Raw genomic sequence first — 23,217 nt, forward strand, 5'->3', positions numbered from 1 at the left:
AAATTTAATTGATTTGATTTGAAATTGACTGTCACTTGTAGTAGCAAACTAAGGTTTTATACGGAAGAAAGAGTAGAAGCTTCTTGTTAGTTTCATTTACTTCTTGTCACATTCTTTTTTACTTAAAGCACTTGAAACTTGTATTTTCTAATAATTACTTCTAATATCCAACTCTCAAGAGCTTTCTTAAATACTGACAACTGATTGGTTGTTATGCCTTTTATTTATCACAAAGAAACTTTTTAGCTGTCAGTACAAAAACTTTTGGCCACACATGTTAGAGAGAACTTAATATATTTTACCATGTAAAGATTATCATTTGTATTATACTTGAGTAAAATTGTATATTAAACTCTGCTTCATCCCCTGGCCCAGAAACCTAATCATAATTTTTAACATTGTTCCTATGGGGAAAATGCATTCAGAATTTCATTAGTTTTTGAGATAAAATCTGTTCATAAGTTGGGAGGCTGTCTTTGTTCAGTTTTATCCAGTAGTTGTTGAAATTAGCTAAGTTTAGTGGGGTTGCATATATAAATAGAATCTGTCATGTGTTAATCTATGAAGAATTATTCAACAATCTGCATTAAAAAATAACATCTTGGACAGATGCTCTTTCCAGAAGTTGCTTTAATTGAGGATATTAGTCATTCATTTGATTTCATTCCTATGCTTATACTTAAAGGAAATAATGGTATCATAATAAAAGTATTCTCATATTACTGCCTAAATTTATTTGCACATATGCGCTTAAACAAAATGACTTTTTAAATTTTTTTTTTTTTTTCCAACGTTTATTTATTTTTGGGACAGAGAGAGACAGAGCATGAACGGGGGAGGGGCAGAGAGAGAGGGAGACACAGAATCGGAAACAGGCTCCAGGCTCTGAGCCATCAGCCCAGAGCCCGACGCGGGGCTCGAACTCACGGACCGCGAGATCGTGACCTGGCTGAAGCCGGACGCTTAACCGACTGCGCCACCCAGGCGCCCCCAAAATGACTTTTTAAAGCTCTGACAGATAATAGATCCGTATTAGAAGGATTTGTAAAATGGTTTTCAAACTGTGATCTTCCGTTCCACATGTGTTCCTCAAAGGTACCTGCAGGTGGCACTAGTGCCCTCCTACCCTGCCTACTAGTCAGCTTTTTTAAAAACTCTTTTTTTGTTGTTTTGGGGAGTTTTTTCTTTCATTTTAATGAATGGCCATTTTATAAGAATACATTGTAGAATACTAAATTAATATAAGAAGGGGAAAAATTTTTATTCTCTTTATAAACGAGACTTCTAACATAGATTTGAATACTGGAATTTCCCCATCACTACCATATTTATTTTCCTTCTTCAAATGCTATTACTTGGTCCCCTGAAAACTTAATCTCCCGTTCTTGTCGCTGCCAATTTTATGATGTAGTCTGGTCTGCCTTCTTTCAAGATACAATTAAAAAATATATTTTCTCTGTTCCCCTTTCTTGGATACCTCCCCGCATCTTACCCTTTAAAGTCAGGTATGCTGTTTCTTTCTTTAATTATACTTGAAAACCTAACAGACCAAATTTGCTAAACTAATGAGTTCAGGTTTGAGGACATTTTCAGATATTTTTGGTAGAAAACTTTAAAAGCCTGGGTTAAAAGGAAAAAGGAAAGCTGTGAATATGTGGAAAAAGTTGAAACTTACAAAAAATAGTATCTACACATTGACACGGTAATGTTGTAAGTAAAACTTGTGTTTGATTTTTCCACAGAGGAGAATTGCTTTTAAAAATGAATAAACCTCTTAAGGCAAAAGAAGCATATCTTAAAGCACTAGAGCTGGACAGAAATAATGCAGATCTTTGGTACAACTTGGCGATTGTTCATATTGAACTTAAAGAACCAAATGAAGCCCTAAAAAATTTTAATCGTGCTTTAGAATTAAATCCAAAGCATAAGCTAGCATTATTCAATTCTGCTATATTAATGCAAGAATCAGGTATGTTTTCTTAAAATAGTTCTATATTTAAACACATTATAGTTTGAAGTATAATGAAATCTGAACTTAAATTACATTATGAGTAGCAAACGTTTTATGAATAGTTTATATCAAAACTGCAGATAAATATAAGAATGTTTAAAATACTTGAAGTAAAGTTTTCAAGTAATATGCCTTAACACAATTATTAGTTCTTTGGGTATATGTTAAGACTTAATATTCAAGCAGTCTATTAAGCAGTGCCTTTTTAATCTATTTTGTCAATTTTATGCACAGAAATATATAATTTCTTACTCCTAAATATACCATCCAAATAATCAGAACTTGCAAAAATTCTTATATAATTATTTCTAGGGAGACAAGCATTATATTTCTATTTATTTTAGAAAAAAAACAGAACAATGTATTTTACCTTGATTTGTAAGAGCAAGTACTTTTGGTATCATTTTATATCTAGTTTTATTTTCTGACGTATTATTGTAATTTACTATTTTTTGTAATTTAACAAAACTAAATCATTCGTGACAGTAAATTAGGATCTTTGATACATGGGTATTTTAGTAGTACAACAAAAGGCAGTATTTATAATTTATAATCTTAATTTTTAATTTGGAAAAAATTTGTACATTTAGATTTTTGTAGTTAAATCTTAGATACTTTTTAAAAACTTTTACAAAAAATGAAAGAATCATAAAATCATAGTATTTGAGTTAAAGAGGGTATTTGAATTTACTTTTGCCATTGTTCTATTTAGTATATTAGAGTAAGGACCAAATAGATCTCATAACTACCCCAAATGTCATATGGCTAGTTTAGTAAAACTAGTTCAAGATAAGAACTTAAGCTGACTGATTTATTTTACAATGGTTTTTATTCATCTTACTGTCAAATAAAAGTATAGAGGGAGATATTTATGCCTAGTATTCAAAACACAAATTTAGAGAAAAGCTAATGTTTTTGTAAAGTTAGCTAACCTTGGCAATCATGAAAAATGCCCAGTATTCAACACAAGATTGCACCCTAAGATTTGTAGTTGTGGAACTTGAAGTTTTTCTGTTTATTTGCAATAGAAATTATCTCAAATATTTGCATCCTAATTTATATTTAAATTTATAAGCTTTATATTTAATGGTATATTTTTACCTTTGAAAATCTTGAAAAAATTGAAGTAATTAAAAGTCTGATTTTGTAAGACTGAAACATTCTGTTTATCCAGTAGTAGTTACTATTTGCTGAGCTGTTTTACATATATCCCATGTAATGCCTAGAAAATTCAGCAGGCTAACCCAGAGAAGTTATTTGTTTAATGTATAAAGTCATAGTGTTAATAGAGTCAAGATTAGAATACATGTCATTTTTGGCAAATCCCAGGCCTCTTCCCCCTAATTGTGTTTTCTTCCTCTGCTACTACCAGTTAGATTCTTAACTAAGGAAGTATGTCATCCCTTCTGATTTTTGAGGCACTCTTTCTGCTTTAAAGGAAAAGAAATAGGCTATCATTTCAGTGTTTCAAACACAACTGTCTTTCCTGTGAAAACTTTGGGTTTTTTTCATTCCACTTTTTGATGTAGGTACAGAAATTAGTTGTTTTGATGCTGTCTTTTTGTAATCTTAACTAGATAAATACTGAAAGTGGCTTTTGTTCCTCAGGCTTATTAATTCATTTGTTAACAATATGTATTTTTTCTTTAAAAAAATTATTCTTAGGTGAGGTTAAACTTAGACCAGAAGCTAGAAAACGCCTTCTTAGCTACATAAATGAAGAGCCACAAGATGCTAATGGTTATTTCAATTTGGGAATGCTTGCCATGGATGACAAAAAGGACAGTGAAGCAGAGATGTGGATGAAGAAAGCCATAAAATTACAAGCCGATTTTAGAAGTGCTTTGTTTAATCTGGCTCTCCTGTATTCTCAGACTGCAAAGGAATTAATGGCTTTGCCAATTTTGGAAGAGTTACTCAGATACTATCCTGACCATATCAAGGGTCTCATTTTAAAGGGAGACATTCTGATGAATCAAAAGAAAGATATACTTGGAGCAAAAAAATGTTTTGAAAAAATTTTGGAGATGGATCCAAACAATGTGCAAGGAAAACACAATCTTTGTGTTGTTTATTTTGAAGAGAAGGACTTACTAAAAGCTGAAAGATGCCTGGTTGAAACATTGGCATTAGCACCACATGAAGAATATATTCAACGCCATTTGAATATAGTCAGGGATAAAATATCCTCATCTAGTTTTGCAGAACAGCCAGTATCCCCAGCTGGTAAGACTTCAGGTGTAGAAGGAGACAAAATTCCAACTGAAAATGTAAAAGAAGTAAGAAGTGAACCCAGACCTACACAGATCATAAAACCGAGTGATAATAAAAGTCAGTCTAAGTCCAACAAACTATTAGGAAAAAGTACAGACAAAGAGACACCCCATAAAACAACAAAAGAAATCAAAGAAATTGAGAAAAAAAGAGTTGCTGCTTTAAAAAGACTAGAAGAGATTGAACGTATTTTAAATGGTGAATAGCATTATTTATCATGTGACAATGTCTTCAAAGAACTTCAGTCTATCTTATGTGATTGTTTATACTGGGAGCTTTGAAAAAACAACAAGTGTACATGTGACAGTCTATCATGAGCTGCCTCTACATAGGATCAAAATACGATTTTCATTAAATACCTGTGTTACCCCAGGGTATGTATTGTATAAGATATGACAGTAGTTCTGAGTTCTGGCAAATATAGCAGAAATACTAAATTACAGTTGGCAAATTTGTATCTTTTATGTAGAAGAATCTACCTGCAGAGTAATCTTGACTACTCTCAAAAATAATCTAAAGCCTGAATGATAAACCCTTGGGGGCAGATTCAACATATGCTAGTTTATGCTATGAATTTGCATTTATTAGTTGACTTCATTACCTTCTGTTACCTTTGGAATCTGACTATGGATTGAAAACACTTAATGAACACATTCTTTTTTCTTTGGTAACTTCTGTTTAACAAAGGAACTTGGCACCACAAAAGAATACTGGCTTCTTTTAGGTTATGTTCTTTGGTTGATTTTTAGAAGGACTGCCAGGTAAAACTTTTTAAAATAAGTCCTATGACATGTTAGTTTAAGAATGTATTTTTCATAATTGTGTGCTTGTCCTTAACTTTACTCTGAAATGCAATTTTTAATCAGGTAAAGTTTTCAATACACACATTTCTAATGGTGCTCATATATACTGTATTTTTATTTTTTTACATACTGAGAGTTTCACAGCATGAACCCCACATAAATCATAGCTATCTTTGATTTTTTACTCCCCAAACTGTTCAGGTTTATTAGAGTCTAGTCAGATTGAAAAAGTTCCAATAATTATAACTTCATTTAAACTTTTGAGTTAAAACATAGTAAGATTCTCTTTCATCTTAGTGTTCTCTCTCTAGTGTTATTTGAATTTTAATTGTTCCAAAAACATACTTAATCATTCTTAGATACTTTAAGCAACTAAATTGAGTTCTTTATTTAACTGAAGGCAAAACAATGTGACAAAGTTTTATTTTTAAACACTAAGTTCTTGATATCTTCCTATGGTGTATATTTTTATTAAATATTTATTTTGACTACTGAGCTTTCATAAAAAATTTAAAGCTGTTTTAATTCCATCAACTATGGAAAACAAATTGCTGTTTCATTTTCCTATAAATGCATATATTACAGTTTAACCAAAATTTCATCGTCTTTGGCATACTTTCCAGCTATAAAAGGTAGTTAGCCTCATATAGGATTAATAGTTAATTTTAGCAAATTTAAACCTGAAAACTGTTAGGTTGAAGAGTAGATATAAATCAAATTTATTAATTTATATCTGATTTTTTGAGTTAAAATACATTTCAAATGAGTTTTACAGTATCAAATAAAGTTGGTTTTAATTTAAAATGTTAAAGCTCAAACTATCATCCTGAGATAGTAACTGATTTCTAATTATGTAGAATTTAAAAAACTGTATTTCTGTTCCTCTGAGATAACTAAATTGTTTCAAAAATCATTACTGTAAGTTTTTATAAAGAAATATTTTCTAAATAGGTCACAAGAAACATAGTCTACATTAAAGACCCACTCTTACTAGCTTCCCTGAGGTTGTGTCATAGATTATTTTTTAGGCAATTTAAATCAAGCACTGACACCAATCATAGTTCATTTTTGATTTAGGAGATTCTATTCAGGATTTAAAGCAATACCCAGTTTCAGTTTTTAAATTATGGATTTGTGACTCCAGGTATAAGATGGAGAATACCTCATATACTATGACTTGAAAAACAAAATCTATGTTAATCTTATGTTCTCTCCACGTATCTTGAGAAAAAGTTTCTGAGTTTGATCTCTTCTGTTATAGTATCAAACAAAGATAATTCAGAAAAGTAAAGAGAATCTTTCATGACAGCAGATTATAATAAGAGCTTTGAGTAATATTTTAATAAAATTGTATAACTATTGAAAAGATAAAAAATATATTGTTATCCAATGATTTTTATAGAAAAAAAGAATTTCCTCCTTATTTGCACTTAGAACAATGCCTATCATGTAGGAAGTGCTCATGTATTTGAGTTTTAAATAATTTATTTAAGTCAAATCCACCCTGAATAATTAATGATTTTTCTAAATTAATGTTTCAACCCTCACTTCATATTAGAATCATCTGGAGGGCTCTTAAATATGAATCCCACCCCACAACAATTTAATCTGAATTTCTTAGGTAGGGGGCCATGCTTCTATTTTTCTTAAAGTTCTCAGGTTCTAATTTGTAGTCAGGGTTAATGACCACTGCTCAAAATTAGTTCAGGAAATTCTAAATTAGTTCAAGAAAATCCTCTTTATCTCTTCTGTGTTAACTTTTTAATTTAGTAACATAACCCGGTTAAGTTTTGATGTTTTAATAATTATGCTCTTCTGATAACTAGTATTTATTTCATCTTAAGTACCGTCAAGCTTGCTTATGTGTAAGGTGATTATTCTCTTTAAACTCATAGTAGAAATTTGATTGAAGCTGTTCAAGTGAAAAAAGGTAATAGATTTTTTCCCACCTCTTTGGAACTGCCTTTATGGGGATATGGATGGTTAGGGGCATTTTAGTCCAGTTCACTAACCTATGGTTCATAGTTGTAGGCATCTGTATGTTTGGAAAGAAAGCTTATCATAGGTCTGTGTGCTGGTAAAGCGATGTAGTTTTAGTTCTCACTGTTTTACAAAAGAATATATTCCCCCAGGAGTTCTAGGAAAGCTTTGACAATCCCGAAGGGGCAGTTATGTTACTTTTTCACTGCTTCTCAGAAGAAAGAATTACATTTTTCTCCTATTGCTCCTATGGTATTTCCTTGTTAACATTCAGAATTGGGAGGTTTATCTTGTAACTATACCAGTAAGTGATTTCATGAAGCTCATGACTTGGAGGATAAAACAAATATGTTTGCAATTTTGTGTTTACGTTTATGTAAATATTTAGTATGTGAATTACACAATTCTAATAAAACCTCATGCGTTTTCATTATATCTAATTTGAGCTCTCAACTTCATGTTGCAGAATACTTCTTTGAAGATGCTTTAATGAGAACTATTATGAAAATATATAGATTTGTACGTCAGTTTCTACTTCAGAAATCCATATATTTGTCATATTTATTTTTTTAAAAAACTTCCTAATTGTTTGCATGACTAAATGATATTTAAAATGAACCCCCCAAAATATCTGGTACCTTTGTCCAAAATTTTGTCTCTTGGAAGCTATCAGCCATCCATGTTAAGGGTTTATAAGAAAATAGTTTAATATTATATGCATTTTATATTATGGTGGTGTCTGTGTGTACCATATTTCTAAATATTCAGTATAAAATGCTTTTTAAAACCTTCACCTGAATTGCCTTTTAGTGTTCAGATGAGAAATACAGTAGTGTATCAACAGATTTCTGCCCCACAAAGACAGAAGAGCTGGTGGGTAGTTTTTATTAGCAGTGATATGAGAAGGATGTGTTAAATTGCTTCAAGAACAGTGATACATTTTCAACCCTTAGTGACAGAAACTAAAGAAAATGAGACAAATTCAAATATGGAATTTTATACACATAAGTAGAAGTCAGTGTGGTGAAATAATTAGGAGTCTGAGTTATGGATCTGCCTGGATTCAAATCTTGGTACCACCCTTACTAATACAACTTAAAGGAATGTTTAACCTATATGTCCTTGGTTTACATTTATATAGGTTTAATATGTATATATCCTATTGTATAAACTGGCAGGTATTTTTGTAACTATAAATAATGCATGCTCAGCCATGTACATTGTAAATAGTCTTTACCAAACATGTTTGATAAGGACCATAATTAACATCACGTAGTAAATTGTGTTAAAGAAAAGCCATGATTTATTTGATGTAATTGGCTTAATTTTTTTTTCACATAGTATTAACATGAATTTGTTTACAGCTGTAACCAACCAGTAGTACTGATCTATCCATCCAGTGTTGTCTTTATTTTATTTGATTGTGGCTTGATAATATTTTATTAGATTGGGAAAACTAAAGAAACAGAATGGTTTTAGTTTTGCTAAAGACTGGCCTTACTAATGAACAGCTTTCCTAACAAGTGATTATTGACTTTTAGTGGGTGTTAACATCTGTTTCATAACATGGCAGTATGTTTATATGTCAGAAGTTTTATGACATTTCTAAGTTGATTTGTTGAAATAAATTGAGCAAGTGGAAAAATCTATATATTTATATTAAAAATATTAATATATTTAAATTGTTTAGGATACTTCTTGGTATAGTAAATGATAGATGTTAATCATTAATGTAATCATAAGGCTTAGGTATGTAGTAAATAATAGATGTTAATAATTAATGTAATCACAAGGCTTAGGCTTGCATTTGATACATATGATTTGCTTTATGTGTTAGCAGAGATAATGTTAATGATGGTCGTATAGCAAACAAATTATTAGATATTTAATGCTGGTTCCTTAGCCAGCTAAGGAACTTGTTCTTTTGCTGTTCACTGCTTTTAGGAAGGTAGCATAAGATAAAATCTTTCCTAAAAGTCTCTGAAGACTTAATCTCAGGCAAATTCATGTTCTTTGGAACCCACTTTATTCAAAGTAACATTTCTGTGACTCTGCCAATGGATAGCATAATTCCCATCAAGTCGTGTTTTTATTGTATAGGAACCTGATGCCTTCAGTTTTTACCTTAGGCAAAATACTTCTCACCAAACCATTCTAGTTTTCCCTTTCTTAAAGACTTTAGTGGTTAAACTCCATTGTCCTTATTCCTTCCTTCCCCCATGGATTTAGTTTCTGATATTAGGAAAGTCATCTGATTAATCCATGTTAAACTACAAATGATAGGTCTTGTTAGTCATCTTAACAGTTAAATCAAATGAACTTCTTTCTTTATAAAGTTGCAGGCAATACAGTGGGAGTTATTTGAGGGATATGGAGTTTCTCCACCATTCTGCCTATCTAAGCAAGGAATTGCGAAAGACCACAGAAAATCTTTGTAACTGCAAGAAGGCCACTTGTGACCAGAATCCTGTTTTTGATGGGCACTGGCAGGCCAGGTAACTGCCTTTTGAGAGTGGAATCAGAGTAATCAAACTGTCAGCAGAATTGGACTTAAGCTCAATAGTGACATCTGTAAAACTAATTCCTGAGTAGTGAATATACAGATCTTACTTGATTTACGATGGGGTTACATACCAATAAACCCATTGAAGTTGAAAATATTGTAAGTTGAAAATGTTCTTAATACATCTAACTTCGTGAACATCATAGCTTAGCCTATGTTAAATGTTCTCAGAACAATTACATTAGCCACAATTGGGCAAAATCATCAGACACAAAGCCTGTTTTATAATAAAGTGTTGAATGTCTCATGTAATTATTGAATACTGTACTGAAAGTGAAAAACAATGGTTGTATGGGTATAGAACATGATTATCTCATGGCTGGCTGATCCTGCCCACCACTGACTAGAGAGTATCATACTGCGTATCACTAGCCCAGGACAGAATCAAAATTCAAACTGAAATACAGTTTCTACTGAATGTATATCTCTTACACCATCATAAAGGCAAAAAATCATAAGTCAAACCATTGTAAATTGGGAACCTTTTGTAGTGTGTACATTTTTAATACATGATCTCTTTATATGACACCGCAATTTCCCTTGGTAATGGATCTGCAGTGTCATTTGCAAGCTTTTTAATTTATTCCTGTACCTTAAATACCAATGTTCTCTCTTCTACCCTTTTTATTTCCCTGTTTCCTTTGAGCAGTGGTTTCAGCTTTATAGGATTCCAAACCTCCAGCCTAGAGTTTCTCTAAACTTCAGGACCATGAACCCAGTGATCTATTAAACATCACATCCAGAGGTGTTCATTCCTCCCATCCTTTCTTCCAAACCCCATGCCTATTGGATAAGTTTAAGAAAGAGAAACTAAAAGAAAAAGAAAGTATATCCAGTTTAAAGCAGGGAAGGAGGAGGTAGGGGAGAAACCAAAAGAACAAGAGAGCTTACTAATGGTTTATTTACTCAATAACGGTGGCAAAGTTTAAGACATCATTAAACATGATTATGGGGTTTAGGTTAAAAACAAATACTACAAATATACAAAAAATGTGTAACTTTTAATCCATCAGAAGAAAACTCACCGTAGCCCAATGGAATTTAGTAATGGGGCCAGGGCAAATGAAAGTGCAGTACAAAAAAAGATGCTAAGATATAAAGGACTAATGTAGCAGTAATTCAAATGAATGTAAAATAAGTTAAACCTAAGAAAAAATAAGCTGTTAGAGTTCTCTTTTGTTTTCATTATATTCAACTAAGTTTTATAAAATTACATTGAATTATAAATACAAGGTCCAACAACATGTTGTCCCTGAAACGCTTTTATATAGAAGCAAAAGTATGAGAAAAAGCCTACCAGTAAATATGAACCAAAGCAAGCCAGGGTAACAATTTTAATACATGACAAAACAAAATTCAAGGCCCAAAGAGAAGAGAAAATGAATGATGCATACTAGTAAAAGGAACAATGTAACAAGACATGTCCATCATAAACACATACATCAACAATATAATCTAAAAATAAGCAACAGCGAGTAATAGTACAGGGAAATAAATCAGAAATTGTAACTAGAGATTTTAAGGAGTAATAGTACAGGGAAATCAGAAATTGTAACTAGAGATTTTAACAAAATCCTCTGAGAAACTAAGGGGTCAAGCAGAGAAAAAAATAAGTGGATAAAGATCTAAATAACCTTGACCTATTAAATTTATATAGAATGTCACTTGACACAATATGCATTATTTCCTAGCACATAAGGAATCTTTACAAAACCACACTATGTATCAGACCATAAAGGAAACCTCAGTAAATTCCAAGACTGTGCTCTTTGATCATAATGCAAATGTTCATAGTAGCTTTATTCATGGTAACAAAACTGGAAACAGCCCAAATGCTCATCAGATAAATGGATAAACAAAGTGCAATCTATTCAAATGAAACACTCTTCAGCAATTAAAAAAAAAAAAATTGTATCTCTGAGCAGAAAGAAGCCATATACAAGAGTACATCATATATGATTTCAATTATATGCAATTCCAGAGCGGACTATTTGTAAATTTCTAGTACTAAAGTATGGGTCAGGAGCGAAGGAAGCCAAAGGAATTTTTTAGGGTGATACAAATATTCATGACCCAGCAATTCTACTCTGAGGTGTACTGACAAAAATATACCTACACATGCTCTACAAGGTACAAGAATAATCTTGGGATTAACTGTGCAAGCTCCAACCTTGAAATAACCAAAATACTCATGAAAAACAGACGAGATATTTATGATATAGTCATACAATGAAATGCTATGAATATATAACGAATATGCATGAATCACTGCTACATGAAGCAGCATGGATGGGTCTCGCAAATATAATACTGGATAAAGCCAAACACAAAAGATACTACTATTACAATTCTATTAATATGAAACTCAAAACTGGCACGATGAATTTGTGCTGTTACAAGTCAGAATAGTGGTTCTCTTAGGAAGGGAAATAGAATGTTTATTGGAAAGGAATGTGAGGTGGGCATTGATGTTCTGGTGTTCTGCTTCTTGGTCGGAGGGATATTTGCACAGATATGTTCAATTTTTGGCAATTCATGATACATGCTTTTTTCCAGATGTATAATAAACCTGAAAAAGAAGTGTAATATTAAAAGATGTGTTAAGAATGTGGAAAAATAAAAATTTAGGTGAACCATTTATAAAAGAATTCTACAATCAGTTTAGTAATATCAAATACAGAGAATGACTGGAAGAATGTACCATAGAATATTTTTAAAACAGTTTTATTGAGATAATTGACATACAGTGAACTGTTCATATCTAAAGTGTACAATTGGTTAAATTTGACACTTATATACACCTGTGAAACCATCACCATAACCATGATAGTGAACATATACACTTCTCAAAGTTTCTCATGCCCTGAGTAGTCCCTCCAGTCCCACTATTCCTTTCCAGCCCTGTCCCTAAAACAATTGATCTGCTTTATGCCTCTGTAGATTAGTTTACCTTTTCTACAGTATGGCATCATACATTATTTGTCTGGCTTTCCACTCTTGCAATGTACTGAATGTTTGTGCCCCACCTACAAATTCATATGTTGAAGTCTAAACCCCTAATATAATCAGAGATGGAGCACTTGGGAGGTAATTAGGTTTAGATAAGTTCATAACAGTGGGGATGGGATGGGATTAGTGTTTTTATAAGAAGAGGAAGAGAGATCAGAGTTCTGTCTTCCCACTTGATAAGAACACAGCAAGACAGCAGCCATCTGCTTGGCAAGGAGAGAGTTTTCACTGGGCGTGAGTACCTGCTGGCTCTTTGTTGTCAGCCTCCAGAACTATCAGCAATAAATATCCTGTTGTTTAAGCCACCCAGTCTGTGGCATTTTGTTATAGCAACCCAAGCTAAGACACTCAAAAAAAATTTTAGACGCATTCATCAATAGTTTATTACCAAGTAATATTCCATTATATGGATATGCTATAGTCTTTATCCATTCATCAGTTGACTGGTCCAGTGGTTTTTATTTTCTCCTGTAGGCATTATATATTTTTCAAATACAAATTTAAAAAAAAGTTTTAATTCTGTTATTTACACATTTTCTGACTGTCGATATTCAGTGTCCTCCACTTCTGCAAATGGCCATTTGGGGATTTAGTCCTTCCTCATAATGAGCCCATGTGTTTTTGGAGGTGTGGAGGCCAGAGCATATGGCTCAGACTTGTCATTAAGCACTTGGTATTAATCCATCTACTATGATTCATTTAGGAATGAGAATGTAACCAGATCAAAGCCAATGAAATGACCCTTGATTTTGCTAACACTTCAATGACTTGAGAGAAAATGTGAGTTTAAAATTGTGACAACCATCTCACCATATGGAGAGATCTTATGTGAGAATACAGCCAGGACAAAGTAGTTGATTATAGAGACAAAAAGGTCACAGTGGATATTGTTAGAAACCTGGTCTAACTACATTTGGAAAGGCAATAAAGTAAACCAAAGTGGAAGAATCTTGAGCCATATTTGGTTGTGCCAGCTTTTGAGCAGGAACTATACTGTGTATGTTGTCTGGCCAAGCTCATGAGGTCCCATGGTGGGCAGTGCAGGTCTCTCAATCCCAGACTTGAAAAGAATTTTAATTAAGCATAAGCAAAATAACTGGTTAAATTGTCCACTCTGTGTCTTGTGCTGAACAAGACTACAGGACAAGGGAACTTGTTTTGAAAAATTCAGCAAAATAGAGTCATTAGTAAGGTCAAACCAGAACGAGGAAGTTTTAAGCTGGATCTGTTCCATCTGAAAACAAATCAGAGAATATTGTTTTGTATGATGGTCCTTTTACCTGCAGTCTGAAATCTGAGATAGCTGCAAGTATATTGACAGGGTTGGAAAAGCCAAGTTCTCTGCCCCAGGCTACTGTTGACTCAAGCAAAATCAGAGGTGGGACAACTTAGCAAGAATGGTAGTTGAGAAGAGATTCTAGTATCTCCGACTTCTCACACATATTTCCATTTAAGCAGTCATGGCCCAAAAAGGGGATAAATTACTCCCATTGGGAATATGCAGTCCAGGGGCACAGATACAAAACAAAACACATTCAGCCCAGGCCTAATGTCATTAGCAGTGCATTGTAGCTGTATTAGTTTCTTAGGGCTGCTATAACAGAGTACCAACTTGCACCAAAATACAAACTTGGATGGCTTAAAACAGAAATTGATTGTTTCACACTTCTGGAGGCTAAAGTCTAAAATCAAGGTGTTAGCAGTGTTGGTTCCTTCTGGAGGCATTGAAGGAGAATCTGTTCCATGACTTCTTCATAGCTTCTGACTATTGTCAACAATTCTTACATTCTTTGGTTTGTATATGTATCACTTGAATCTGCCTCCATTCACATGGCATTCTCTCTGTGTCTATGTGTCTTCCTTTAAGGGCACCAGTAATACTGGATTTAGGGCCCACTCTAGTATGATCCCATCTTAACTAATTATATCTGCAATGACCCTGGTTGCAGATAAGGTCACATTCTGAGGTACCAAGAGTTAGGACTTCAGCATATTTTTTAGGAGCACATAATTAAAGCCAAATAGTGGTCATAGTCAATTTCTAGAAGACAGGAAATTGAAGGGTGATTTTCAGATTTAAACACTGATTCTTCATATCTCTCTTTGTTTACTACCCCATGCTGTAGAGTGAATGAAAATAGATTAAAATTATATCAAGAGTTTAAATAAATTTTACTATTAGAGAAATCTCATTCTTTACAAACAAGAGGCTAGGGTTGTCTCAAACCTGAAAATCATCCTCAGGCTCCAGAACTTGAGGTTAAACAAAGAACACTGATAAAGAATTACGTTACTCATCTCAGTTACGGTCATGGAAAACAATTGTGTTAACTCACTAGATTGAATTATCAAAACACACCCACTAAAATCATAGATCTCACTTTACATCAAACTTTATTAATATTTCAAAGGTTACAGACACCAGATACAGGCAAAATCTGTAAATGTCAGGTTTTTCTACAGTAAGAACAATAGATGGATCAGAAATATCCTATATTGTAGTTAGGGAATCCCTATGTGCAAGAAGATCTGTTGGACATCATTCTTTCCCCCCATTATCCCCACTAGTAAGTGGTTTATTAACCTGTCATTAATCATTTCCTTCTCAACAATGCAATAAAGATCCTTCTAGAGAGCACAGGACAACTAGATTTGTTGACCAAGGAACCACATTTCACTACTGAGTTGAAGTGTCTTTGCCTTCTCTATGTGCAAGATATGATGAGTTATGTAGCAGCAACTGCTGTATGTTGTATCTCTTCCCCAATGTCAGATTAGCAAGGAAAGGTGTATTGGATGTTTTGGTATTCATTAAACGTATTATATAGCATTAGTTCTGTGGGCTGAGAGGAGTTAGAGATGGGTCTGAAAAGACTGTGCACTGAGAAGATATTTTGTACTTAACAGATATATGCAGTAAGTGAATGAGACTTGTTACTGCTTTGGGAAATGTGAGGATATTGTGTTTTCTGTGGGACATAGCATAAGTTTTTTTTATGTAGATAGAGATATTTTAAAAGATGATTGGATGAAAAGATGGGGTAGACAAATAAATGAACATTTATTTCCTCGGTTGTCTATTTGCTGTCAAACATCAAGTCACCCTATTTCTGGTACCACCATTTGGAGATTCATTCAGGGATGTTCTACTGGATAGGAACTGAGAGAAATAAACATATTCCATCCCCTTGGATATGGCCATTTGTAGCCAAGTTCAGGAGTTTGTATGTGACATGATAAAAATTAGTAACATGCTGGAACTTCCCAAAATCTCTCATTCTTTTTCCATTAGATTTGGTTGAGGAACAATCCAAGTCTAGAGTTAGAGCAGCTAGCTCAAACATAGGTGACACATAGTGTTACATTATTTTCAGGTGTACAACATAGTGATTCAACAACTCTCTACATTATCCTATGTCCACCACAAGTGTAGTTACCATGTGTCACACTATACAATATTAGTACAGTACCATTGACTACATTTCCTATGCTGTATCTGTACATTTATCCCTGTGACTTATTCTTTCCATAATTGGAAGCCTAAATTTCCCATTCCGCTTTACCCATCAAATAATTGATTTTTCAGATACATGAAGCAATTACTTTCCCTTTGTTCTTAAACCCTTCTTAATCCCTTTTAGATTGGGTTTCCTGTCACATGAAATTATAAAAAAATCTGATACACAATTTTTAAGCATTTAAATTTTCAATGCTTCATAATCCAAGAAAAAATTTTTTCAAAGCAACGTTTTTCTCTGGAGTCAGTCTGACATTAATGAAAGACAGATTGGAACTGATAAAATTGCACAACAGTGGGGACAATAGGGAATTTTTTTTCACATTTTCTGGATTTTGTATCCTTTTGAAAATTTTTCAAGAAATAAGTCTGACTAATGTGCTTTTAAAACCTACATTATCCTTCTGGCTTAGCTCCTACCTCTCTCGTTCTCAACTGTTTCACTTCCTGTCAGCCAGTCTTCTTACTGAGCTCCCACTTCAAGTCCCTTGTACTTCTCATTCTTTGTCTAGAACAGTTCTTTCTTCTTTCTTCTTCTTTCTCCTTCTTTCTTCCTTCTTCTTTCTCCTCCTTCTACTCCTCCTCCTTCTTCTTCCTAGTTTATTTTTTAAAATTTATTTAACTTAAATTCTAGTTTGTTGATGTACAGTGTAGTCTTGGCTTCAGGAGTAGAACCCAGTGATTCATTTCTTATATATGATACCCAGTTCTCATCCTGAAAAAGTGCCCTCCTTAATGCCCATCACCCATTTAACCCTAACTACCTCTCCTCCAACAACCCTCAGTTTGTTCTCTGTATTTAAGAGTCTCTTATGGTTTGCCTCCTTCTCTGTTTTTATCTTATTTTTCCATCCCTTCCCCTATCTATGTTTATCTGTTGAGTTTTTCAAATTTCCACATATGAATGAAATTGTATATCTTTCTCTGACTGACTTATATCGCTTAGCATAATACCCTCCAGTTCCATCCATATTGTTGCAAATGGCAAGCTTTCATTCTGTTTGATCACCAATATTCCATTGTATGTATGTATGTATATATATCTATATATCTATATAGATATATAGATATATAGATATATAGATATATAGATATATAATCACATCTTTATTCATCAGTCAATGGACATTTGGGCTCTTTTCATAATTGGGCTATTGTTGATAGTGCTGCTATAAACATCGGGTGCATGTGCCCCTTTGAATCAGCATTTTTGTAGCTTTTGAATAAATTCCTAGTGCAATTGCTGGGTCATAGAACACTCCTCTTTCAGGTAGCCATATGGGTTCCTAAATCCTTTAGATTTCTTCTCAAAATTGAACACCAAATGCAATGAGAAAGAAAGCATAAGGGTAAAGAGCTGAGAAAAAGGTAACAATTGATTATAGCTCAGAACATTGATAATAGAAAAACCAATCCTTGAAAGAGAATTATTAAAAATTGTAAAGAGCAACTGAAGTAATTACCATGGAGGTCTTGTCTTCAAGTTCACTGTTTAGGGCACAGCTTTCCTAGAATGGATGTACCTAATGTCAGCACATACAAGGGTAATTGAGGCAGGTTGTGCAGGTCTCAGGGAGTGGAGTAAAGGGTATGATTCTGTAAAATACGTTTGTTTTTTTTTGTTTTTTTTTTTTGTTTTAATTTTTTTTTCTCAACGTTTTTATTTATTTTTGGGACAGAGACAGAGCATGAACGGGGGAGGGGCAGAGAGAGAGGGAGACACAGAATCAGAAACAGGCTCCAGGCTCTGAGCCATCAGCCCAGAGCCCGATGCGGGGCTCGAACCCACGGACCGCGAGATCGTGACCTGGCTGAAGTCGGACGCTTAACCGACTGCGCCACCCAGGCGCCCCAAATACGTTTTTTTTAAATAGATGCCTGTGTTGTGTTTTCTTCTTTTTGATGTGTTTTCTTTTGATATTTATTTTTCCTTAGTTATCTCTCTTCATAGATGGCTCATATATGGGATCATATCTAGGAGCAACTTCTCAGAAGGTCTTTGAAAATCTTGAATAGTCAAGTATGGCCAAGGTGTAGCTCAGAGGATGGAGTCTGTGAGGTAGACATTTTACTCATGACCTTAATGAATGGTGGAAATTATGAGAAATTGAAATGTAGCCTGAATTTCCATGGAGGGGCAAGTGGGAAGGGAGCAAGTAGTCTCTATTCATGTCTTCAAACAGAAAAAGGCAAAGAAATCCTTGATATTCACACAAAGTTCAGGAGTAAGACATGGGATGGGCAACTGAGAACACTGAACCTTACCAAGGAAGAGCAGATTCAGGTAACCCATTACATACTCACTCTTTCATATGTCTATTGGGTAGAATGACAGGTAGCATGGTATATATTTTTACATTATTTCTTTCTCTCATCAAGCATGCAATTTAATTCAAGTTGTTTCAGTGTGACTAGTATGAAATTCCAGTGTACTGCAAACATGCAACAGTAAGTTGAATGTGTCCCCTCTGCACCGAAGACTCACTTTTTAGCACAATGCCACAGCACTCTTGTATGATGCAGTGGGGATTGCTCTTTATCCACTATGTCATTTAATCCTTAGAACATCCCTATTATGGAAGTAGGCCTTAATTCCATTTTATAGGTGAAAGACACAAAGTTTAGAGAACTGGCACTTTCCCAAATGTGCATCTATACAGTGAAAAATTTTTGTAAAAGTAGCAGGTTAGATATAATTAAAGAAGTTCATGAATCAGCTGAGAGTCTTTTCCAGTTAGTTATGAGTTCCCTGGTATAGTGATTGTGGTAAGCTGAATAATGGCCTTCAAAAGATGTCCATATCCTAATCTTGGGATTCTGTAAATATGTTACCTCAAATGGCAAAGTGCTCTTACAGATGTGATTAAATTAAGGATGTTTAGATAAAAATTTATTCTTAGATTATCTGGGCGGACCCAATGTAATCAGAAGGGTCCTTGGAGCACCTGGATGGCTCAGTCAGTTGGGCATCAGACTCCTGGTTTTGGCTTAGGTCATGATCTCACAGTCTGTGGGTTTGAGCCCCACATCAGTCTCTGCAAGGGCAGTGTGGAGCTTGCTTGGGATTCTCACTCTCTGCCCCTCCCTCACTCTCTCTCTCAAAAATAAATAAACTTTAAATTTTTTTTTTAAAAAAGCAGCAGAAGGGAAATTAACAATGGAAGCAGAGGTTGTGATGTGCTTTGGAATTGGGGCGGGGGGGGGGGCGCTAGGGAGGGAAGAGCCATGGCCATCTCTGGGCAGATCAACCTCTGAAACACTTCAATAATGGGAATTTAAAAGTTGCAGGACTGTATAAACTTTCCCCTTTTGCCTTTTTATTTCTTGATTCTTGTCTCTTCTTGTAGGGTCTATGTTCTTGGATAACATCCTAAAATGATGTTTTTCCTCATAGGCAAGTTATGTATAAACTCTTGTTGATAAATTAAAACACCTTTAGCCATTAGCTACTTCAGCATAAATAAAAAGATTGGATTATGATGGTTCATTTTAATGAGTCAGTAGGTAAAATCACTTAAAGCAGCTCAGTTTGTTCTAGTGGCTGAATAAGCAATGTTTCTTGGCTATTGCTGTAGTTAGGTTACCAGCTTGTACTAATGAGCAGTTTTAAGAATAAGAAATTTGAGAAGTTATTTGGCTGGGGTATGCAAAAACAAGATGCCATGCTAGGGCTTGTTAAAAGTCCCTCCGTGACAAATTCAAAGATACACAATATTATTAACTGCATCTTGGCAGCTCATTTTCTTCTTTTATAAACAGTCAAAAAAGCAGCTCTGGTTTATTTAATTTCAAGAAAAGAAGAATTGGAACCATTTAGCCTGCTTAATATCAAAACCCTCCTGACCCAGAGAAGAATCAGGAGTAATTTCACAGAATACTTTATTTTACTTAACATCGTCCCATATACAAACTCTGACTGCAAATGACATAGAATTTTTTTTTTACAACACTAATACAAATTTTATAAGATTCATTTCTTCTATTATTTCTCTCAATGCTCTTTCTCTGATATCCTTTTTTTCTACCACCCTATAGAGATTTCCAGGAATTAATCCCTTGTTCTTTGCTCTTTTCCCTTAAAATTCATCTTCTTCAGAAGGTACCCCATCCTCATGTTATGACTTGCCAATTTTGTATGGATTGATTGCTAAATGTGTAAGTTCCAAACTCCTGGTGATTGTATGTAGACCAATCATGCTCATAGCAAATGCTAACCTGTTATCTTTCTTTCCAGAAAATGATACCTTTCAAAAATATATTCATGCACCCATGCTCCATTATATCATTACCTATATATCTCTCATGTGGGTGTTTTACCAGGACCTCTAGACTTCATAAAAGTGGTCAAGCTCAGGTCATTTCTTGAACTACTCACTGTGTGTGTCTAAACTTTTCATCATTTCACTTCAGCTTTTCTTTTAGGGCCCTGGAGAATCGAGCCACTGGACAGGTAAATTTTGAATAGCAATCAATACCATGAGAAAATAATGAGAATTACAATTTTAGAAGATTGCTCTGACAGTAGTGTAGACAATGGGTGTTTGGAACATGAACTAAAAGGTTACTGTAATTCTTCAGTGAAGTGAGAAAGAGGGAGGAGAGGAAAATGTGGGTCATAATTACATGTTAGGATCTAATAATGATTATCTATGTTATCTCTTCCACAGAACAATCATATTTAAAATGACCCAAAAATGAAGAAAAAAGAAGAAAGAAAGGAAAATACTTACATTGACATGCATGCAACTTGGTGTGTAGAATTCAATAAATATTTTCTGGATAGATGAATAGCTGACAGGTCAGATAAATGGCAAAAATTTAAGTCATCTTGAAGGACTGGTAGGGGACATATTTTTTCTCTGAAAGTGGCTTTCTCAGCACATCTCCATTTGCACTGTGCACCTGGCAACTCTATTTATTTCTGGATATGGATTCCTATCTATTCTCTTCCCTGACTAATCACATTTTATTCCTGTCATTCTTCTATGTCATTTTAATATTGTGTGCTCCTTGATAATTGTCATGTAGTAATTCTACATGATTTCACTTGTACTTACGTTGACTCGCAGGGAGTAAACTCTTTAATGTCAGGGACCAGATTTTCTGAAATATCTCACAGTACCTAACAGAATGTTCTGCACAGCAGAGATCTAAACATGCTTGGTGCCTTATTCTGAGTACTGATTACATACATTGACAAATAGCATGTTATTATAGAAAATATCCAGATTATTCTCTGCTATAGGAATTTGATTTTGAGTATGTTAGGTTGTTTTGTCTTATCTATTCTGTTTTTATGTTAAATTCACCACATTTCTCACTTTAGAGGAAAATCGCCTTTACTTTCTAGGAAGCAAACATTCCCAAAAGATGAATCATTTATTCCTTTGTTTTCCATGACACCATCTCTTCTTATGATGTAAATTTCCAGATGTTAGTGTATTTTCTTCAATTTGTGCTTGTGAATCTTGATATTTGGTTTTATTCATACACAAAAGACCTGGAATTGAAATATATTTAGAACATGTCACAAACAGCTTTATAAGTCATTTCTTCAAGCCTTGATAAGAATATTTGATCACTTGGGACGTAGCTATGACTAGTATAGACTTTGAGACATAGTAAGAAATTAATTTGATAGCTTCTTTGTGACAAGAGATATTGTATATTATTTTTAATATTTACATAAGATTTCTTCTTTGGTATTATGAAAGCACTTTGTTTTGCACTTTTAATATTTTCCAGTTTTATTTTTTTAATTTTTTAAAAATTTATTTATTTTTGAGAGAGACGAGAGACAGTGTGAGCAGGGGAAGGGCAGAGAGAGAGGGAAAGAAAATCCCAAGCAGGCTCTGCACTGTCAGCACAGAGCCTGATACAGGGCTTGATCTCACAAGCTGTGAGATCATGATCTGAGCTGAAACCAAGAGTCATAAGTTTAACTGACTGAGCCACCCAGATGCCCCTTAATATTTTCCAGTTTTATTGAGATTTAATTGAGATGTAGCATTGTATTAGTTTAAGGTGCACAATGTAACAATTTGGTATAAATATATATTGTGAAAGATTACCACAATAAGTTTAGTTAACATCCATCATTTCATATCATTACAAAGCTTTTTCTTCTTCTGATAAGAACTTTTATGACCTACTCTTTTAGCAAGTTTCAAATGTGTAATACAGTATTAACTACAGTCCATATCCTGTACATTACATCCCCAAAACTTGTCTTATAACTGGAAGTTTCTTTTGAATTTTAAAATTTACTTGTGATTAAGATAGCTGTTTGCATTCTTGTGAGTAAAAACTTCATGTACAAAGTTTATTAACTCCTAGACTTGTCGTATGAAATATTGAAAAATTTTAATTACTTACTCTATTATAGAAAATATTTTATTAAGATAATTTCTATTTTAACACAGTTGAAACACTAAGGAAATGCTTAGATTATAAAATTTACTGAAGTTTGTGTGTTAGTTTTCTATGGATGCCATAGCAAGTCACTACCAACTTAGTGATATAAAACAACAGAAATTTATTATCTTATAGTTCTGTGGGTCAGAAGTTAGATGCATAAACAAGGTATTGGCCACCTCTGAGTTCCTTCCTGGAAGTTCTAGGAAAGAATTCATTTCTCTGCCTTTTTCGGGTTTTAGAGGCCACCTGCATTCTTTGTCTTGTGCTCCCTGTCCTCTGTCTCCATACCCAGAAATAGACCAAGTCCTTCTCATGCTGATTCTCACTGATCCTTTTGTCTGTTGCATCTCTCTCTCTCTGATCACAGCCAGGAAGGGTTTTCCACTGTGATGGACTAGTGTGATTAGATTGGGCCCCAAACTCTATCAGACACCAGCATAATTTCCACATGTGAAAAATTTTAAATTATAACTTAGCATACTAAAAAGTTCCTGCCTTCAGTCTGAATCAGGCATCAAGAAGATAGTAAATTCAGCCTGAAACCAGATCCCTTTCCTTGAAGTCCTTAAAGGCTCTCTTATCTGTAACTGCCTTTTAATCATTTTCTCCTTGAAAATAACTGAGAAGACAATGTATGTTATTA

At 33.9% G+C, this 23,217-nt stretch overlaps 1 protein-coding gene across 4 annotated transcripts in view; it reads left to right on the forward strand.

Moving 5' to 3' along the window:
* The window catches only part of TMTC3 (transmembrane O-mannosyltransferase targeting cadherins 3), a 59,669-nt gene extending 49,786 nt beyond the window's left edge, over positions 1–9,883 (forward strand). Inside the window, exons 13-16 of one of the 4 annotated variants that reach the window (XR_006709192.1) lie at positions 1,743–1,969; positions 3,677–4,659; positions 7,879–7,941; positions 9,405–9,883. Coding sequence is in view for 1 of the 4 variants with exons in the window: in XM_045465236.1 (XP_045321192.1) it covers positions 1,743–1,969; positions 3,677–4,491 (1,042 nt within the window). In the remaining 3 variants the exon portion in view is untranslated. The other 3 variants (XR_006709190.1, XR_006709191.1, XM_045465236.1) reach the window with 3 other exon arrangements.
* Positions 9,884–23,217: the final 13,334 nt, after the last annotated feature.

This window comes from Leopardus geoffroyi, chromosome B4 (genome assembly GCF_018350155.1).
Source record: "Leopardus geoffroyi isolate Oge1 chromosome B4, O.geoffroyi_Oge1_pat1.0, whole genome shotgun sequence".
Classification (NCBI taxonomy): domain Eukaryota; kingdom Metazoa; phylum Chordata; class Mammalia; order Carnivora; family Felidae; genus Leopardus; species Leopardus geoffroyi.